The sequence below is a fragment of the Gopherus flavomarginatus genome, chromosome 4, assembly GCF_025201925.1.
Source record: "Gopherus flavomarginatus isolate rGopFla2 chromosome 4, rGopFla2.mat.asm, whole genome shotgun sequence".
NCBI lineage: Eukaryota > Metazoa > Chordata > Testudines > Testudinidae > Gopherus > Gopherus flavomarginatus.
The window spans coordinates 151,613,746-151,630,734 of NC_066620.1; the positions used below are offsets into that span (position 1 = coordinate 151,613,746).

Genomic DNA, 16,989 nt, shown 5'->3' on the forward strand with positions numbered 1-16,989 from the left:
CTTTAAATATAAACTTACTTTGTTTTTTCAAATTCACAAAGTAACTGTCCTTCACTGTTTCAATTGTTTTAGGATGAAAAGACTGGCATGCTGGCTAAAGGTAAAAATTTAAACTTGAAGTAGCGTGAAAATATCTGTAAAACATATAGCAAGTAAATCTGTTTTATTTCTGTATGTAAATTTACTGCTCCCTAATCATGGACTGAAGTATTTATGAATGATCCATATGTCTTAATTTTTAAATAGACCTCAACACAATCTCTAATTTTGCACCAAAAATTCAATATCCATATTTTCACACCTGCAAGCTTAGGACCAGATCCTGCAGTGAGCTCCATGCAGGCACTACAGTCCTCTCATGTGGAGCTCATAGAACTGGGGTCTTAGTAGCCATGTTTTGGAATCCTGCCCAAAGTGTTGAAATGTAGAAGGTGATCCAGTGAATATAGTGTACTTAGATTTTCAGAAGGCCTTTGACAGGGTCCTTCACCAAAGGTTTTAAGCAAAGTAAACTGTCATGGGTTAAGAGTGAGGATCCTCTCATGGATTGGTACCTGGTTAAAAGATAGGAAACAAAGGGTAGGAATAAATGGTCAGTTTTCAGAGTGGAGAAAGTGGTGTCCTCCAGAGGTCTGTACTGGGACCAGTCCTATTCAACATAAATCATCTGGAAAAAGGGGTAAAATAGTGAGGTGGCAACATGTGCAGGTGATACAAAACTACTCAAGATAGTTAAGTCCCAGGCAGACTGTGAAGTGCTACATACGGATCTCACAAAACTGGGTGACTGGGCAACAAAATGCCAGATGAAATTCAGTATTGATAAATGAAAAGTAAAGCACATCGGAAAACATAATCCCAACTATACATATAAAATGATGGGGTCTAAGTGAGTTGTTACTACTCAAGAAAGAGATCTTGGAGTCATGGATAGTTCTCTGAAAACATTCACTCAATGTGCTGTGGCAGTCAAAAAAATTAAGACTGTTGTGAATCATTAAGAAAGAGATAAGACAGCAAATATCATATTGTCTCTATATAAATCCATGGTACACCCACATCTGGAATACTGCGTTCAGATGTGGTTGCCCCATATAAAAAAAGATATATTGGATTTGGAAAAGGTTCAGAAAAGGGCAACAAAATTATTAGTGGTATGGAATGACTGCCAAATGAGGAGAGATTAATAAAACGGGGACTTTTCAGCTTGGAAAAGAGACGACTAAGATGAGGATATGATAGAGGTCTATAAAATCATGACTGATGTGGAGAATGTAAATAAGTGTTATTTACTCCTCATAACACAAGAACTAGGGGGTCACCAAATGATATTAATAGGCAACAGGTTTAAAAAAAACAAAAGGAAGTATTTTTTTCACACAAGGCACAGTCAACTTGTAGAGCACCTTGCCAGAGAATGTTATGAAGGCCGAGACTATAACGAGGTTCAAAAAAGAACTAGATAAGTTCATGGAGGATAGATCCATCAGTGGCTATTAGCCAGGATGGGCAGGGGTGGTGTCCCTAGCCTTTGTTTGCCAGAAGCTTGGAATGGATGATGGGATGGATCACTTGATGACTATCTGTTCTGTTCATTCCCTCTGGGGCACCTGGCATTGGCCACTGGTGGAAGACAGGATACGGGGCTAGATGGACCTTTAGTCTGACCCAGTATGGCCATTCTTATGTTCTAAAAACAGGACTTGATTATGGAAGCCCAGCTTCCTTCTCCAAGCCCAGCTGATACTTGGCAGGGTGGGAGCAACTGAGCATCTTTGAACCTAAAGTTAGGGACCAAAGCAGAAAAGATACCAACTTAAACTGCCTCTCTCCTCCTGATTGTAATCCCTTGATAGTTTGAAATAATATTTTTGGCCCTGTGCTGAAAGATTGGACACCAGTGTTTTACATGCTTTTTGTGATCTACCTGTTGAAAGCCAAAGCCACCAACCCAACAAACTTGGGTTGAGTTTTTTCATAACCAGCTAGGGATCCAGCCTTATTCATTTCAGTGAGAGTTATAACTAAATTCCCTAGTTGTCTTGGAAAATCTTAATCTTGTTGTCTAGCACTCTGACCTACAGTCATAACGTACCACTTCTGGAGAAAAGGATATTTTATTACTGGTCACTTCTACAATAGTCTCCTTCACCAGAGTGAAGAAGAAAATCTGTAGCTTGTTTACCCAGCTGTCTGGGAGTGAAGTGATCATGAGGTGCACAAGAAGTCTTTCAGAAATTAACAGAATGTTTTTCCTATTCTCACGTGTTTCCTCCCTCCAAAAAGGGGGGTTTAAATAATTCAGAAATTGCTAAATGGGTTTTATTTTGGCAATTAAAAAAAATGTGCTGATTTTTGGAGAGTCCTTTAGAGTAATGTTATACTGAGGCAAGATTTGGTGTGTCTACAAAACATGTGGGGGGTCTAACAAATGAACTGTCTTTAGCCATAAGTGCAGAGGAATGTTGTTGTTAGGGCAACACTGTCAAGGTTGCTAAGCTGTTCTTGGAGCTTCAGTGTTACCAGCACAAGCAGAAAGCTCAGCCTGCTAATTCAGCAGACCTCAATGTTACTCATAGAGAAAGACCACAGGCATGGTTCAGTGACCAAGACACTCAGCCAGGTTTATTGTCCTCTAGGCACAGTCCTAACGACTCACACAACTTGCACAAGTACATTAACGCATGAGTGCCCTGTGGCAAGGAGTGGCTCAGACAGCAGTGGGAATTTTTGTTGTTCCCTTGGCCACACAAAGGATTAAGGCGAGGTGCCCCAACATTTATAGACTGAGACAAACAACTGGGATAAACAATTTATGTACTACCTTACTTGTTTCATTACATCAGTTTGTTACCTCCCCTTGTACCTTGCTCCTGATGTCTCGGACAAAACACCCCTATTCGTTACTCTGTCACACCATTTTATCTTGTGCTAGGTTGGGGTGTATTTGTATTAACTTCTTGGTATATATTTACGTAGTTACTTGAGAACTCTGGGTGTTCTTGTACAATCCTCTCCGGTCAGGAATATGCTTACTTGGTTAGCCAGTTTCTGGTGTATTAGTTATTTTGCCAAGGCCAAGCCTACTGTGGTTCATAGCCTTTGAGTCACACTGTTAGCTATGCCTAGGGCTCCAGCAGGACCTGCACCAGTAACAAAATACCTGCCGGTGAATTAACAAAATATTAACTACTCTAACAGTCTGTTTTATGTTCAAGTATGCTAATCCTGAATTCGAAGGGATAAATGGTAAAGGCCTGTTAGTAATAAAACCCAGTGAGGGCTTAACTCATGAGGGTTAACTAAAGGGCTTACTCATGTGACTATCTGTGCAGTGTAGTATAAGGGTATGTACAGTGAAGTCGCATCATAGGCACATTTAACGTACGTGATTTTAACTATGCGCACTTGGCAAAACTAAAAAGAGAAAAATAATTTAGATACTGTACCTGTAGTGCGAGCAGTTCCGCCTGCCATTCCACTCAATGAGCATTTGACTATAGGCGATTTTCGCCTTTTCTGACTTCAAAGTCGCGTAAGATGCGACTCCCCTGTACACCCATTTGGCTACTTGCGTTGCTTGTCACAGCATGGTGGGGAAATAGCAATTGCTAAGCCACTACTTCCTCTTCCATGCAAGTGAGTAGGCAGGAATGTGGTGTGGATGGAGCCTTAGCTCCTCTTTTCTAGTGTGTCAGCCAGCACAACTAAGCTGGTTTGGAGCAGAGTGGGCAGGGAAGCTGCACTGGGAAAAGAGCTGGAGCAGCTTGCTTCCCCCAAGGAGCAAGAGGGAAGCAGAGACTGAAAAGGCCTGCTCTGCTGCTGGTGGAAGTGCAATTAGGACCTGTCCCATACACATGACGGATCGCAAGGTGCCAGTCTATTCCTAACTGATTAAAATTGTATTTTGCATCCACTGGGCCAGGATGGAGAAAGTTATAATATTACATCAGTGACAGTGTTCTCTAAAGTCCCAGGTTTATCTTTTTGTATCCTTTTAGTTGTGTTGCTTGATTCACAAGACTCCACCATGGAAACTCAAAAGGTCATTGAACAGCAAGATGCAGCAGTGACTGAACATCAGACATCTGAAGTCACTAAGGATGAAATAAATGGAACTGGTAAGGCTGCTTTGTCTTGTCTTGTGTTTGTGTGTGTGTGTGTGTTTTGATTTAGACTCTTTTTTAGCTGGAGACTTGATCCAGAGGATTGGATAGAGGAAATAAAGAAATTCTGTGTTCTCTATGCAAATCAAGCCCCTGGTTGGTAATCACCAAAATCTTGAGGAAGGAAATGTTTTTTCTTTTCAGACTTAATTTTTTTTTTCATAAAGGCTTTTTCGAGACAACTGATACTTAAGTTTTATATATTTTCTTTTATTCTTTCTTGATCGTTGCAAGCTGCTTTCTCAAACACACACACACTTTAGCAATAGAATTTCATTTAGAAGTCAGAAATAGACATTTACAGCAGCTAAAATTTTAATTGTACTCAAAACTGTCATGGGGGAGAGAAGTCAAAACAATGAGAAAATATATAACTCCATGAAGACTTGCAATACACTTATTTCATCATAGGCACATTGTATTTTATCAAACAAAATATACTTCTCATTTTTGTGAGTTTTAGTAGTGAAAATATATATAAAAATAGAAACACCTATAATTGCAGAGAAAAGACTGTAGAGAAGAGCAAGTATTGTTTAATAAACACTTTCCTAGTTAAAATGAAGTTTGCTGTTTTCAGCAATAGTTGCTCCCTGTAAATTTTGAAATTGTGAATCAAGAGAGGAAAAGTAAATTGTTGGATTTCTTTTCTTTTTCTCATTACTTTGTCACAATGTTGTTACATTTATCTGTTAATAGATCATGCTAGTAACTGAAACTTATGCTTCCAATGTGTTGAGTTTACTAATTGTTTCTCTAATGAATTTCCAGTTCCCTGCATTTTGTGATTGTTAATTTCCAGCAGGTACTTCCTATGGACAAACTAACAGTGATATTGAAGCATTACAGCAGGCCTATTGTCATATTGATCAGTCTCTAGGAGACACAGATGAGCAAAGAATTAATCTTAGTGCGATGGAAAATGCAGAGTTCCCAGTCCAAGATGCTTCACAAAACAACGAAGACTATGCAAAAAACATCTCAACTACTGAATCAGGTAGATACTGCACATAGAAGGAGAGTTGTGATTTCCCATCTATTGCCTTCCCTTAGTTAACATTACTACATTATGGAAATGATACATTCAAACTCTATGGATAGAACTAGTACAGAGTGCAGCTATTTGCCATTTATTTTAGGTTAAAATAGCTGTGGTTTCTGGTAATGTGGACTGTATTGCTCATGCTCCACTAATCTTTAGTATATAATCTTAGTATAATTCCTTTCTTGTTCAAATTATGTAAAATCAGTGTGTGTTTTGGGTTATGTTCAAGTTACGCGTGAGAAGTGTGTTCAAGTTACTTAAAGGAATTATTTCAAACAAAAGAGCTAAAACTTAAAGCATTTATGCATTTACTATTGACTCCAATATTCTCATCTGCATAAAAGAAATCTCTTTTTAAAAATTGAAAAAACAAAACTGTAATATCACATAGACAAGTGAAATATATAAGCCATAGGGGTAAAATTTTTCAGAAGAGTCTGAGTCCCATTTTAGGCTCCTAAGTAGAGGTAGCTGGGAAACCTAATTACAGTTCTGTGAAAACTTTAGTTTTTTTTCTCAGAATTTTTTAAAATTCTGACATGGGACAAAAAGTCATTCTTGCAGGATTTCAGTTCTGTGAAAATTCTGAACATTTCATTTTGGAAGCACCAAAACCTGATGTTTCTGAAACAAAATATGCTCCTGGGATACCCAGCTGCCTCTTTGGCAGGCTGCAGGGAAGCTGGGGACCCATGATGCCTTGACAGTTGCAGACTGAAATTGACATGATTCTTATCAGGTTCACTGCTGTCCATCACTGAATAACAGCGGTGAAACTGACCAGACCTTTTAACTTGACAAAAGTCTGGTCAGCTTCACTGCTGCTATTCACTGAAGGGCAATTATGGATCTAACAAAAATCATGTGAGTTTCAGCCTGTGGTTGCCAGCATCCCTGGCTTCATTGCAGCCCATATGGTGATCTGCTTGGACCTGAGAAGCCTTGGGTGTTTTCTAACATGCTTGGTGGGTTGAAGTTAGAACCCTGGGGGTGACAGCTCTGAGGCTCCTGGCTGAGCTAGGTCTTCCAGGGTTCTAGCTGCACTTCATCCTACCCGCAAGCCCCAACGCCTGAGAATCCAGGCACATGAGATGACAGGGAACCTTCCTGGGTTCTGTCAGAAGTTTGTCAAATTCAAACTGCTTCCTTGAAATATTTTGATTTCCATGTATCAGAAAATTATGACAAAAAATATTTTGTTGCAATTTTTCTGACCAGCTTTTCTCCTAAATGCCTAAGTCTGTCTTACTGAGTGGGACTTGAGTTTCTAAGTGCTTTTTGAAAATGGGACTTGAGCTCCTGAACCACTTAGGCACTTTTGAAATTTTGATTCTCAATCTTCTCCCTGAAATATAACCAGGGAGTGGATCTTCAATGTGAATCTCTACCCCTACAAGATGGGGGATCAGCCACATCAGTGGCACTCTCTTCTCTTCTGCTCAAACTCTTAGAGAGTGCTATACCAGATCATGATCTACAGTGGTAGAGAGTGGATGACGACTACACAGTGATAGGAATGCGAAGGCAAGTTTCACATTCCCAGCAAGGATAATATAGTCTGATAAAGTTATCTTTCTATTAAGCATCCTCCTTGCATCCAAAAGGCATCCAGGGCGAGCAGAGTTCTCCAGTAGCATTGTATTGCCAAGGAAGAGCTAGCAGGGGCCAGAGCTGATGCAGAGGTAAAGGATCTCCATGTGGATGTCCTCCTGCAGACCCCAGGGGATCTGTCACGTTCTGGGACAGCTCTGATTACCTTACCCAACACAGGTTCAGACTTGAATGAGACAATATAGAGAAATCTACAGGAGCCAATCTTTGCAAAGACCTCCTTCCCCAACAGCTCTCTCCCATGAGTTTTACCACAGGAGGGTAGGAAGTGGCCTGCAAAGATTCATACTACATAAAGTTCTATTTTAAGAAAAGATTTTAATTTGTTTTGTACTTATAACACCCTTTTTAAAGCTTAGAAACAAGATCTTGTCTACTCACGTTTTCTATGTGACAAACATTAACAGGCTGAGTTCTACTCTTAGTTACACCAAAGAATTGAGGAGAGTTATTCCTAATTTACACCATTTTCCGAGATGACCTAGAATGTCTTTTCCATCCCTATTTTCTGTCTGCGATTTATTTTCACTACCTTAGAAGCACTGGAGTTTTTGTAGAATTACACACTACTGTTTGTCAGAGTTTAGTTCAGTATCTCTTTTTTGTTTGCTTTTTAATAGGGTTCAGGTTTACAGCTTTCATTTATTACTGGTTTTATATTATCCTTATCAATGTGTTCAGTACAGCACTTAACATAGTTAATGATTTAAGTTAAAAATGCCAATAAATACTTTATGCAATATTCAAGCAGAATGATACCCATTTGGAATACCTGTGCCTAACTTAAAATATCTGAATAACACCTGAGAGATTGTATGTAGTTTCTTGGCAATGAGGGTGCTTGTAAAAACAAGACCAAAAACCCCCCCCCAAAACCCACCCACTCAAAATTAATGATTCTGACAGTTTTGTGTTAGAAGTTACTTTTACAGTTGAAGTTACTTTTACAGTTGAGACAAGTGTTTTTTTTGTTTTTGTTTTTTTTGTTTTCTTTCTTCCACATCAGTGAATTATTTATATGGTAGATATCTTGGAATCTGTTTGATGCCAAGTTAAATTAGTAAGGGGCATGTTTCAGAAAGATACGTGATATTATTGCCAAATACTCAGTTATAGCATTTGATACAAATATGTTTTCTAAATCTATCACCTACTCAGAATTGTAATATTTTTTTAAAAAATAACTAGTTTATTACTATGTATTAAATATTATACTTAAAATTAATAATTTATTCCAATCCTTAGATTTGCTCACTGTAGAGGAATTGATGAAACCGATTAGAGCAGATTCATCTCATGCAAGAGGCTTTGACCTGGAGCCTGTAAGGTATTTGTTTTAGAAAATGCATGTTTTAACATCTTAATACCCATAATTTATTTGTGAAAATCATCTTTCTAAATAACTGGGGTCATTTTTGAGCTAGGAATCTAGATTTTATTGCGCTAGATAATTTAGTACTAGTGTGTGTCGTTTGTGCTGATGTGTAAAGTGAATATGTATTCTGAGTTGGTCTGGCCACTTTTGAAAATAAGATCTATTTCCAGTAGACTTACTCCATTAGTAAATACAGTTTAGAAGTATTGCAAGTAGCTATTTCAAAAATAAGTAGTCTTTTGACCTGGCAATGGAAATAACATTACATTTGGGTGTCAATTTTAGAAAAAAAAATTGTAAGCAAATTGCAAGTCTTGTTAAATGCACTTTTATTTTTCTTTAGTCCAGTAAAACTAACAGACAGCAGAGCAGCTGAATTTATGAGCCATTTGCCATTTAAAGAACACAAAAATGATGCAGTTCTGGAGAAGCAAAGTTTAGATTTTTTGTTTGAAAAACATAGTAAAGAAGAAGAGAGTGTTTTTCTCCAGGCAACTTCAAATGAAGGTAGTCATCAGAAAGGGACTGATAAAGACCAGATTTATAAAGAGCAGCTTAACCTTTTGAGACAAAAAATACTACAAGATTCTGCATTGTTGCATCAGGACAGCAAAATTAATAAGGTAAGCAATATTTCGCTCTCTTTTATCTGTTTTAAAAAGTCATTTTAAATTACATACAAGTTTTTACAAACATATTTGCTAGAAATATTTTTAGGAGCTTAGAGTCTGCCCATAATTTGGGGATTCCCAAGAAAACATTGCGATCTGATGATTAGGGTCATGGCTCCAAAGCTGAATGCCAATTTCCGAGATGACCTAATAGGTCTTTTTCATCTCTACCCTGTTGTTCATTCCACTTAATAGGCAGTTTTCTGTTCTCGGTGTGATATCTTCCTTTCACTACCTTAAAAGCACTGTAGATTTTTGTAGAATTACACGTTATTCATTTGTTTGGGTTTGGCTTATTCATTTTCAGATCCAGCAGAAATTTTATTCCTGTTTATTTAAGTATAACTCTTGTAACTGGCCTAGTATGGTGTTACTAGAATTATATTTACATAAACGGGAATAAAACTGAAGTTACCTTCAGATTTTATTATAGTCTAATGTGGTTGTTACATACTATACTTATTCTACGCAGGCATGTCAGTCCAGCTCCTGGAGGAACACGGGATTGGATTCAGTGATTAATAAGCAAATAATGCACAAGAGCACTAGAAGTACAGCTCCTTTACATAAGAAGAAATCTCCCATTGGATCTCATATATTGGTTAGGAGTTCTGGATATGGTAAACCCACTTCACCCTTAAAACAACTTTCCACAACTAGTGAAAAGAGAGCATCAAAAGAAGCTCTCAAAAAGCCAGGTTTGAAAGCCAAATCACCTCCAGATAAAGCAAGGCAAAAAGGTAAACTGATAAAATTATGTGTATAAAACTATCTTAAATGAAGAGTTCAGAGGTTAATTTTTGTTTAATCCAGAGAGCTTTTGGTTTTGATGTTATACACACAAAATAATGTTAGATCAGGCCTGCACAACTCATAAAGTGGCGAGGGCCACATTACTCCAAAGAAAACAGCTGAGGGCAAAAACCTCCTTGCCCCGCAGAAATACCCCGCCCCAGGGCCGCCCAGCCATGCGGAAACAAACCCTCCTTCCCCAGCGCCGCCCCACCAAAACAGCTGTGGGCCAAAAAGGAAGGTTAGGGGTGGGGAGGTGATGCTTTATTTTAAATCAACCAGGGGCTCCCAGCTGAAGAGGTGGCTGGGAGTCCTCAGGATCCAATTAAAGGGCTTGGGGCTCCGGCGGCTGGGGGAACCCGGCAGGGCTGGCTCTAGGTTTTTTGCTACCCCAAGCAAAAAAAAAAATTTGGCTTCCCTCTGTCCCAGCTCTGGACTCCCCCAGTACCTTCCTGCTGTCCCAGTCCTGAGCTCTTCCCCCACCTCCACACACACCCTGCTGCCCCAGCTCTGGGCTTCCCCCTTTCCTCCCCATCAGTACCCCCCGACACACCTCCTGCCGCCCCAGCCCTGGGTCACTGGTAACTCACTTCCAGGGCGGGTCATTCAGCAGGAATTTTGGATGTGCACAAAACACAGACAAGATTGGTTCCCATATGGTTACAGAGCTGCAGTAAAGTGGAACAATTTTCAGCTTGTGTGATTGGAGGATATCTGGATGCATATTATAAGATTGTCCTCCATAAATGAGGAAAAGTTGAGGTGCCTTTATTATTCTTTTGTTTTACTCTTTCTTTCTATGGGGAATTTGCCAATGCAATATCACTGTCTTCCTTTTAAACAAACAAAAAGGCAATGGCTGTTGAAAATAGCAATTCCAGTCCTAATAAGCATTTCTTGCTCAATTTTATCCTGCTTTTTCTACAGCAAGTTACAGTGGATCAGTATGTTTGATTTGGGAGAAATGAAGTAAGAGCTGCCCAAACTGAGCTTGAGCACTCCTGAATTTTGAGGTGTTCAAATCTGGAAGGCGGGGGGGGGGGCTGTGGGCTTCACGGGCGAGCATGGGAGCAACGTGTCTGGAGCTGCACGGAGCCAGACACACTTTTCTGAGTGGCATGGTAAGGGGGCTGGGGGTTGGAGAAGGGGTAGGGGGTTCCCGGGGGCAGTCAAGGGACAGGGAGCAGGGGGGGTTGGATGAGGCGGAGGTTCGGGGGGGGAGGCGCGTCAGGGGACAGGCAGCAGTTGGATAGGCATTTGAGTCCCAGGGGTTTATCAGGGGACAGGTAGGGGGTGGGGTCCATGGGGGAAGTTGGGAGGGGTCTCAGGAGGGGGCAGTTGGGGACAAGGAGAAGGGAGGCTTAGATATGGGCTGGAGTCCCAAGGGGCAGGTAGGGGCAGGGGTCTCGGGAGGGGGCAATCGAGGGACCAAGGAGCAGCGGCATTTAGATAGGGGGTGGGGTCCTGAGGGGCAGTTGGGGCAGGGGTCCCGGGAGAGGGGGCAATCAGTGGCCGTGGGCGGGGATTCAAAGGGCTCTGGGCTGCAGGCCGCCACATGGAGCACTGAGCCCTTTAAATCCCAGCCGCTGCCCCGCCGCCGGAGCCGCGGCCGGGATTCAAAGGGCTCTGGGGTGCCCGCAGTGTGGGGAGCCCTGAGCCCTTTAAATCCCAGCCGTGGCTGGGAATCTCTGCCGGCAGCCCAGAGCCCATTGATTCCCAGCTGCGGCTGAGATTTAGAGGGCTCAGGGCTCTCCGCGGCTGCGGGCAACCCAGAGCCCTTTGATTGCCCGCCGCGGCCGGGATTCAAAGGGCTCTGGGCTGCCCACAGAGCTCCGTGTGTTGAGGATTTAGAATCCCCCCGCGGGCCGCACAGTGAGGCTCCGTGGGCCGCATGTTGTGCAGGCCTGTGTTACATTTTATGTGATGTACTTTTTCCACTTCCTAAAGATGAAAGTCTTAAAGCAGTGTTAATTTTTCCTGAAAGAATAAATCAGTGTGAGATTCCCAGGATTCCTGCATGTTCCTAAGAGGTGGGCCTAGCTATCATATTTTCAAATTGCAGTCAGATTGTATGACTGATGCATTTTGATATCACTGACTCATGGATATCATAGTCAGTCCAAAAGTGAAATAAAAAAAAATGTAATCAGTTTATGCTTGAATAGGCCTACCAGAACTCGTTGTAAAATATGCTACAAAAGAAAGATTACATTTCTACATGTGGATTTCAAACCTTCCTTTACTGGGCTAGTCAAATCTTCTGTCGATTTTGACGACATGCAAGTTTTTATTTAAAGTGCCTGCTGTCCTCAAAAACCATTGTGTTTTAATTAAAAAAAAAACCTTTATTATTAAACAAATCACACACACATTTTCAATTTCCTTATGAAAATTCAAATTTTTCCATAGAAAAGAAAAAAACATTTTTTAACCTGCTGTACTTCCCAAATAAATATTACATTTTACTCTAGTCATATGTAATTATTCAAAACCCATGCTCCACCACTAGATTTATTTACTTATTGCTGACCAACTGAACAGAAAATAATTTTGCCTTCAAAAACATATGTATATCTGTTTATAGTTTTTACTTTGGTAAGTATAAATGTTATCTACAACTAAAAAGTCTTCATTTCTGTTAAAGTTGTTTTGGATAGTTCAGCTTATTGGAGTGATATTGTAACTTCTTTCAGTGTGGCCTGTCCTGTTTTTTATATGCGTTTTATCTTTATCCTCAGTTGGGCTTTTTGGAGCTTGTTAGAAAATACAAAGGAACAATTGCTTTTATTTCCAGAATTAGTTTTTTCCTTAATGCCCATTAATCTGACATTGAGGTTGCCCACTAAGAAAAAACCTCTGCCAGAATTCTCTGCTTCCGAGTGGCTTGTACAGTGGAGACTGAACTAAAAATAAAGACAGAATTTCAGGATTTGGTTCATTTGAACTTTTAAAATTCCTGATCAGTTTTGGCATCTTGTGGGCAATATTTGTTATTTCTGAGGCACTGCAGGCATCCACTCTGTGGATGCTCTCAGATTCTCGGCACATTCTGTAGCATCTAACGTGGTCTCCATATGGAGCACACTCTAGGGTAAAACAGCTCCTGTCTGTGTTCCCTTATTTTGAGAGCCCGACAGTTTAGAGAGCTTCTGGATAAAATGGTGACAGAGGTGACTAGTAAGGAAAGGTTTACTTGTCCTACTTAAAATTCCTAGGAAAAATACTTCAGGTAGTCTTAGAAGCAAACAACCATTTCACAACCAACAGTACCAGAGCTAAAACCTGAAAGAGACCAGCTCTTCAGAAGAGCAAAAGGCATCTGATTTGCAACATGGTCACTTACCAATATATTCTCCTGCACTATAGGTAGAAACTCCTGTCATCAGCTCAGGGTTTTTTTTGGAAGGAGCGTATGTAGTCTGTAGTATTGGTAGTTACAGAAAACCACCACTTTCTAGGCTACCGAGCTATAAATTGTTGAATGTGTGTTGTTTCCTACCCTAGGATGAATTTCACTGTTTATGTCCCAGTGTCAAGTTAGAAAGACAAGGCGGGTGAGATAATATATTTTATTGGACCAACTTCTGTTGGTGAGAGAGACAAGCTTTTGAGCCCACACAGAGCTGTGATGAAAGATAGTTCCTCGCTCAGCTTGTCTCTCTCATATCTGGGACCAGCATAGCTGCAACAGCACTGCATATGCCAATGTCATGTTGGCTGTTAGGAATAGATGCTTAGTTTCTCAGTTAAACTGTGGTGGGTTTTTTTTAGTTTTGCTACAGGGTCTATTTCTAAGATTGGTGTTATTTCTGCTGTGACTGATATTCTGTAGTATCTTCACATAAAAGTGGGAGGCTTGGTAGTTCTTAAGGAAAGTTCACAAAATGAACTGAGCTAGTGTATTTGCTGTCCAATTAATGGATAAATTATCCTGGTCTTTTGGTCTGTAGGGCATTATGGTTATTACAGTTATGCTTCTCATTGTTCTTTATAAACATTTTATTTATACTTAAAGGAAATGGCTACTCCATCTCCAGTAACATTGCACATAATTTGTTCTGGACGTTCTTGAATTAACTGAAAATCTTAACTACCACGTGCCTGAATTGTGAGCCAGAAGCTTGAGGCTTAGCACTGGTGGATCATATGAATATATTTGACCTTTTGAGAGCATGTACACACAGTATGTGTTGTTCACAAGTAGAAAATAAGCATTTTCATTGGTTTTATAGCCTGAAAGCACAGTGCCTTTACAGTCTGTCACTCACTGAATTTTGTTCTGTTCTGCTTTTTCCTCTCAAAATGAAGAAACATTATTTACTACTAGGGTAATAAGATCTGCAATAAATGAATCAGCTTCTAAAAAGGCCAACAATATGGTTACATCTAGCCAGTCAGTTGTTAATGCCCTTGGACAACAGATTAAGGAAATGGATTCTTGTGTGCAGTCTCAAAATGTAAGTGTAGTATTTTAAGTTATTGCCGCTCAAAACTAGAACACTTGTGATGAAGAATTTTGCATACCAGTTTTGTTAAGGCTTTTTGTAACACCTTTTATAACAGGATCAATAAATGCTGAAACTTTGGATTAAGAGTTTGCTTTAATCAGATGTTGATGTTCTTAAGATATTACTAAAGTCATATTGCCACTTTAGGTTCCCAGATCAGCCTGTTTGGGTAGTTTTATATCAATGTTGTTGTGAAAATGCTATACATTATTTAATTTCTAAACATTAATATTTCAGTACCAAATTGGTTTAATTTAAATAAAACTTCCAAAAAAAGCTATTATACTTGGCATGTAAGTTAGCACCTGTATTTGTCTGTCTTTGTATTGGCACTGTATATTGTGCTTGAGCATATAATAGTATCTTCTGATGTCAACAGAAAAATTACTTGGTTGACATGGCAAAGAGTTTTTCTCCTCCTTTATTCAGGCAGGCAGTGGGCAGCCAATAAGAAAGCAAGATTTTATTTATTTTTGCCTTATAGGAAATTATATGCATTTATTGGTATTTATCCCTGGGTTCTTCCTGCTTTTCTGTAAACTAAACATGGAGCAAGGCAGCTCAAGTAGCTGTGGGTGTTCGCTATCACTTTTTTGGTTTCTGTTCAGAGATCTTTTCAAGATGAAAAAAGGCTCATAAAAGATCCCAAGGGAAATCTTGAAAGCAAAGAAAAAGTGCAGCATCCTATGCTCATCTGTCAGAGTGCTGCTCTTCCTCCTTCTTTGGCACTCTGTGCATACCAGGAGGATGAGGCAGCTTCCAATGAGTGTATGGGCCACAACAAATAGAATATTTTTTAAATATTAGCAAAAATAATTTTAAAGTGCTTTTCTTTTCTGAAAAGTGACTAAAAATGGCATTGTGAGGCTTCATGTTTGCCTCTTGGTGATTTCCATATTAACTTTGTTCAGTTTAAAAGTAAACCTTTATTTTTAATATATATGTATATGCCAGTGCTACAGTATTGCATGGGTTCTGACATTTGTGTTCACTCCTCCTTGGGAATAACTGTCAATTCAAGTGATTGCACATATCCATTCCACACTAAGTGTGGGCACACCCAGTGAACTGCAGAGAGAGATTTTTCACATAGCAGTACTCATCAGGGCTGCTTGTGTGCCTTGCATCTATTTGAAATCCCAGCCAAGAGTATATATGGTGGAGACTCTCTGATCCCCCTTTCTCATTGCCTGTGTCCTGGTATTGAACCTAGTATTACTTCTAATGGCCCACCTTGTGAGTCACTTGTTGCATGCTCCTGATTACATCCCTTTCAGTCAAAGTGGCTTTCCTTGTGGCTACCACGTTGGCCAGGAGGATGGGGGATCTGCAGGCCCTCAGAGTAGGGCCTCCTACACTTTGTCCTTACATTAAAATAATAAAAAAAAAATCTCTACCAGGTCTCGCCCCAATGTTTTTTTTTAAAGATGATGATGGACTTTCACCTCAACCAATTAATTTACTTAGCAATTTTCTTCACTGAGCTACATAGTCACAAGATGAATAGAGGCTCCACACTTTAGGCATGCACAGAGCCCTTGCCTGCTGCTTTGACAGAACTCAGGCCATTCTATGCATCCCTCAGTTGTTTGTCTCCTTTGCGGACAGAATGAAGGAGCTGGCAGTTTCCTTGCAAAGAATTTCAAATTAGAGCACCTAGTACATATCAGTGTGTTATGAGATTGCTGAGACTACTCCTCCTTCAAAGATTTCTGCATATTCCACAGGATTTCAAGCGACTTCAATAGCATTTTGGGAAAATGTCCCAATTTCTGACACATGCACATTCCTTTACCAAGTATTATGGTGTTGCTGCAGCTTCTAGGGATGATACCAGCTTTGGAAAGGCAGTTCTACAATCTCTTTTCAGATACAATCTGAGCTCTGCCTCCATTTCAAACTGCTTGGGAGTCAGCTAATGTGGAATGGACGTGTGCAAACACCTGAAGGAAAAACAGTGACTTATCTGTTTTGTTTTTTCGAGATGTCCATTCCACACCCCACCCACCTTCCCCTCTGCTTCAGAGTCTAGCTTGTTATGGATTTCAATGCAAAGGAACTGAGAAGTGTTGAGGTGGCTCCGAGTTTTGTACTCTGGACCAGGAGTACATGCAGGCATAGGCACTACCTCACTGGATATAAAAATAAAATAAAATCCCTGGCTTCAGTGCACTTGGCACACGTGCCTCACGTGGAGTGGGCATGTGCAATCATTTGAAGAGCAAGTGTTACAGAACAGGTAAGTAATATCTATTTTTTTAAATCCTACCTACTGAAATATATTAAAAGGTCCTCATTATCCCATCATCCATTCATGTTCAACTCCTGCTGAAGTTGGTGGGAACTGCATGTATGTGCAGCTAATAGAAAAATCTTGCCCTAGAGCTACTACAACTCAGAAGTGCCTTAACAGCTTTGCTCACCTTGAAATATTTATTTTTTTTATTGGGATTTAGCCATTCTGAAGTATGAGTCAGACTAGAATCCAACTGATTTGCTCTTCGCAGAATTAGCTCTTTATTGCTAAGAAGAGTAAAAGTAGTTAAAAATTCATTTTCATCTCTAAAGTAAGATTATAGGATTTGTCACACATACAAGGACAAGCTCTTTGAAATTGGTGTCATTTTTTACCAGAACCGTAGTATAAATTGCATTTTAACATGACTTGCTTAAAAAAACCCACAAAAACCTAAAGACAATAATTTTATAACTTCTGTTGTATATTTTACCTGTGAAGAGCTTCCCAACTCTTTTCTCCTCCACCCTGATATCTGCTGGCACTGCACACTTAATCTTGCTTAACTGTATTAACACTCATGTT

At 39.9% G+C, this 16,989-nt stretch overlaps 1 protein-coding gene across 9 annotated transcripts in view; it reads left to right on the plus strand.

The window, feature by feature from the left end:
• CEP162 (centrosomal protein 162) overlaps positions 1 to 16,989 on the plus strand; it is a 92,295-nt gene that overhangs the window by 27,942 nt on the left and 47,364 nt on the right. For 8 of the 9 annotated variants that reach the window (XR_007773971.1, XM_050950080.1, XM_050950082.1 and 5 more), the window contains 7 exons: positions 73 to 100; positions 4,002 to 4,121; positions 4,969 to 5,163; positions 8,068 to 8,149; positions 8,541 to 8,820; positions 9,341 to 9,608; positions 13,969 to 14,117. Coding sequence is in view for 8 of the 9 variants with exons in the window: in XM_050950080.1 (XP_050806037.1) it covers positions 73 to 100; positions 4,002 to 4,121; positions 4,969 to 5,163; positions 8,068 to 8,149; positions 8,541 to 8,820; positions 9,341 to 9,608; positions 13,969 to 14,117 (1,122 nt within the window). In the remaining variant the exon portion in view is untranslated. The remainder of the gene's footprint in view (positions 1 to 72; positions 101 to 4,001; positions 4,122 to 4,968; positions 5,164 to 8,067; positions 8,150 to 8,540; positions 8,821 to 9,340; positions 9,609 to 13,968; positions 14,118 to 16,989) is intronic. The other variant, XM_050950081.1, reaches the window with a different exon arrangement.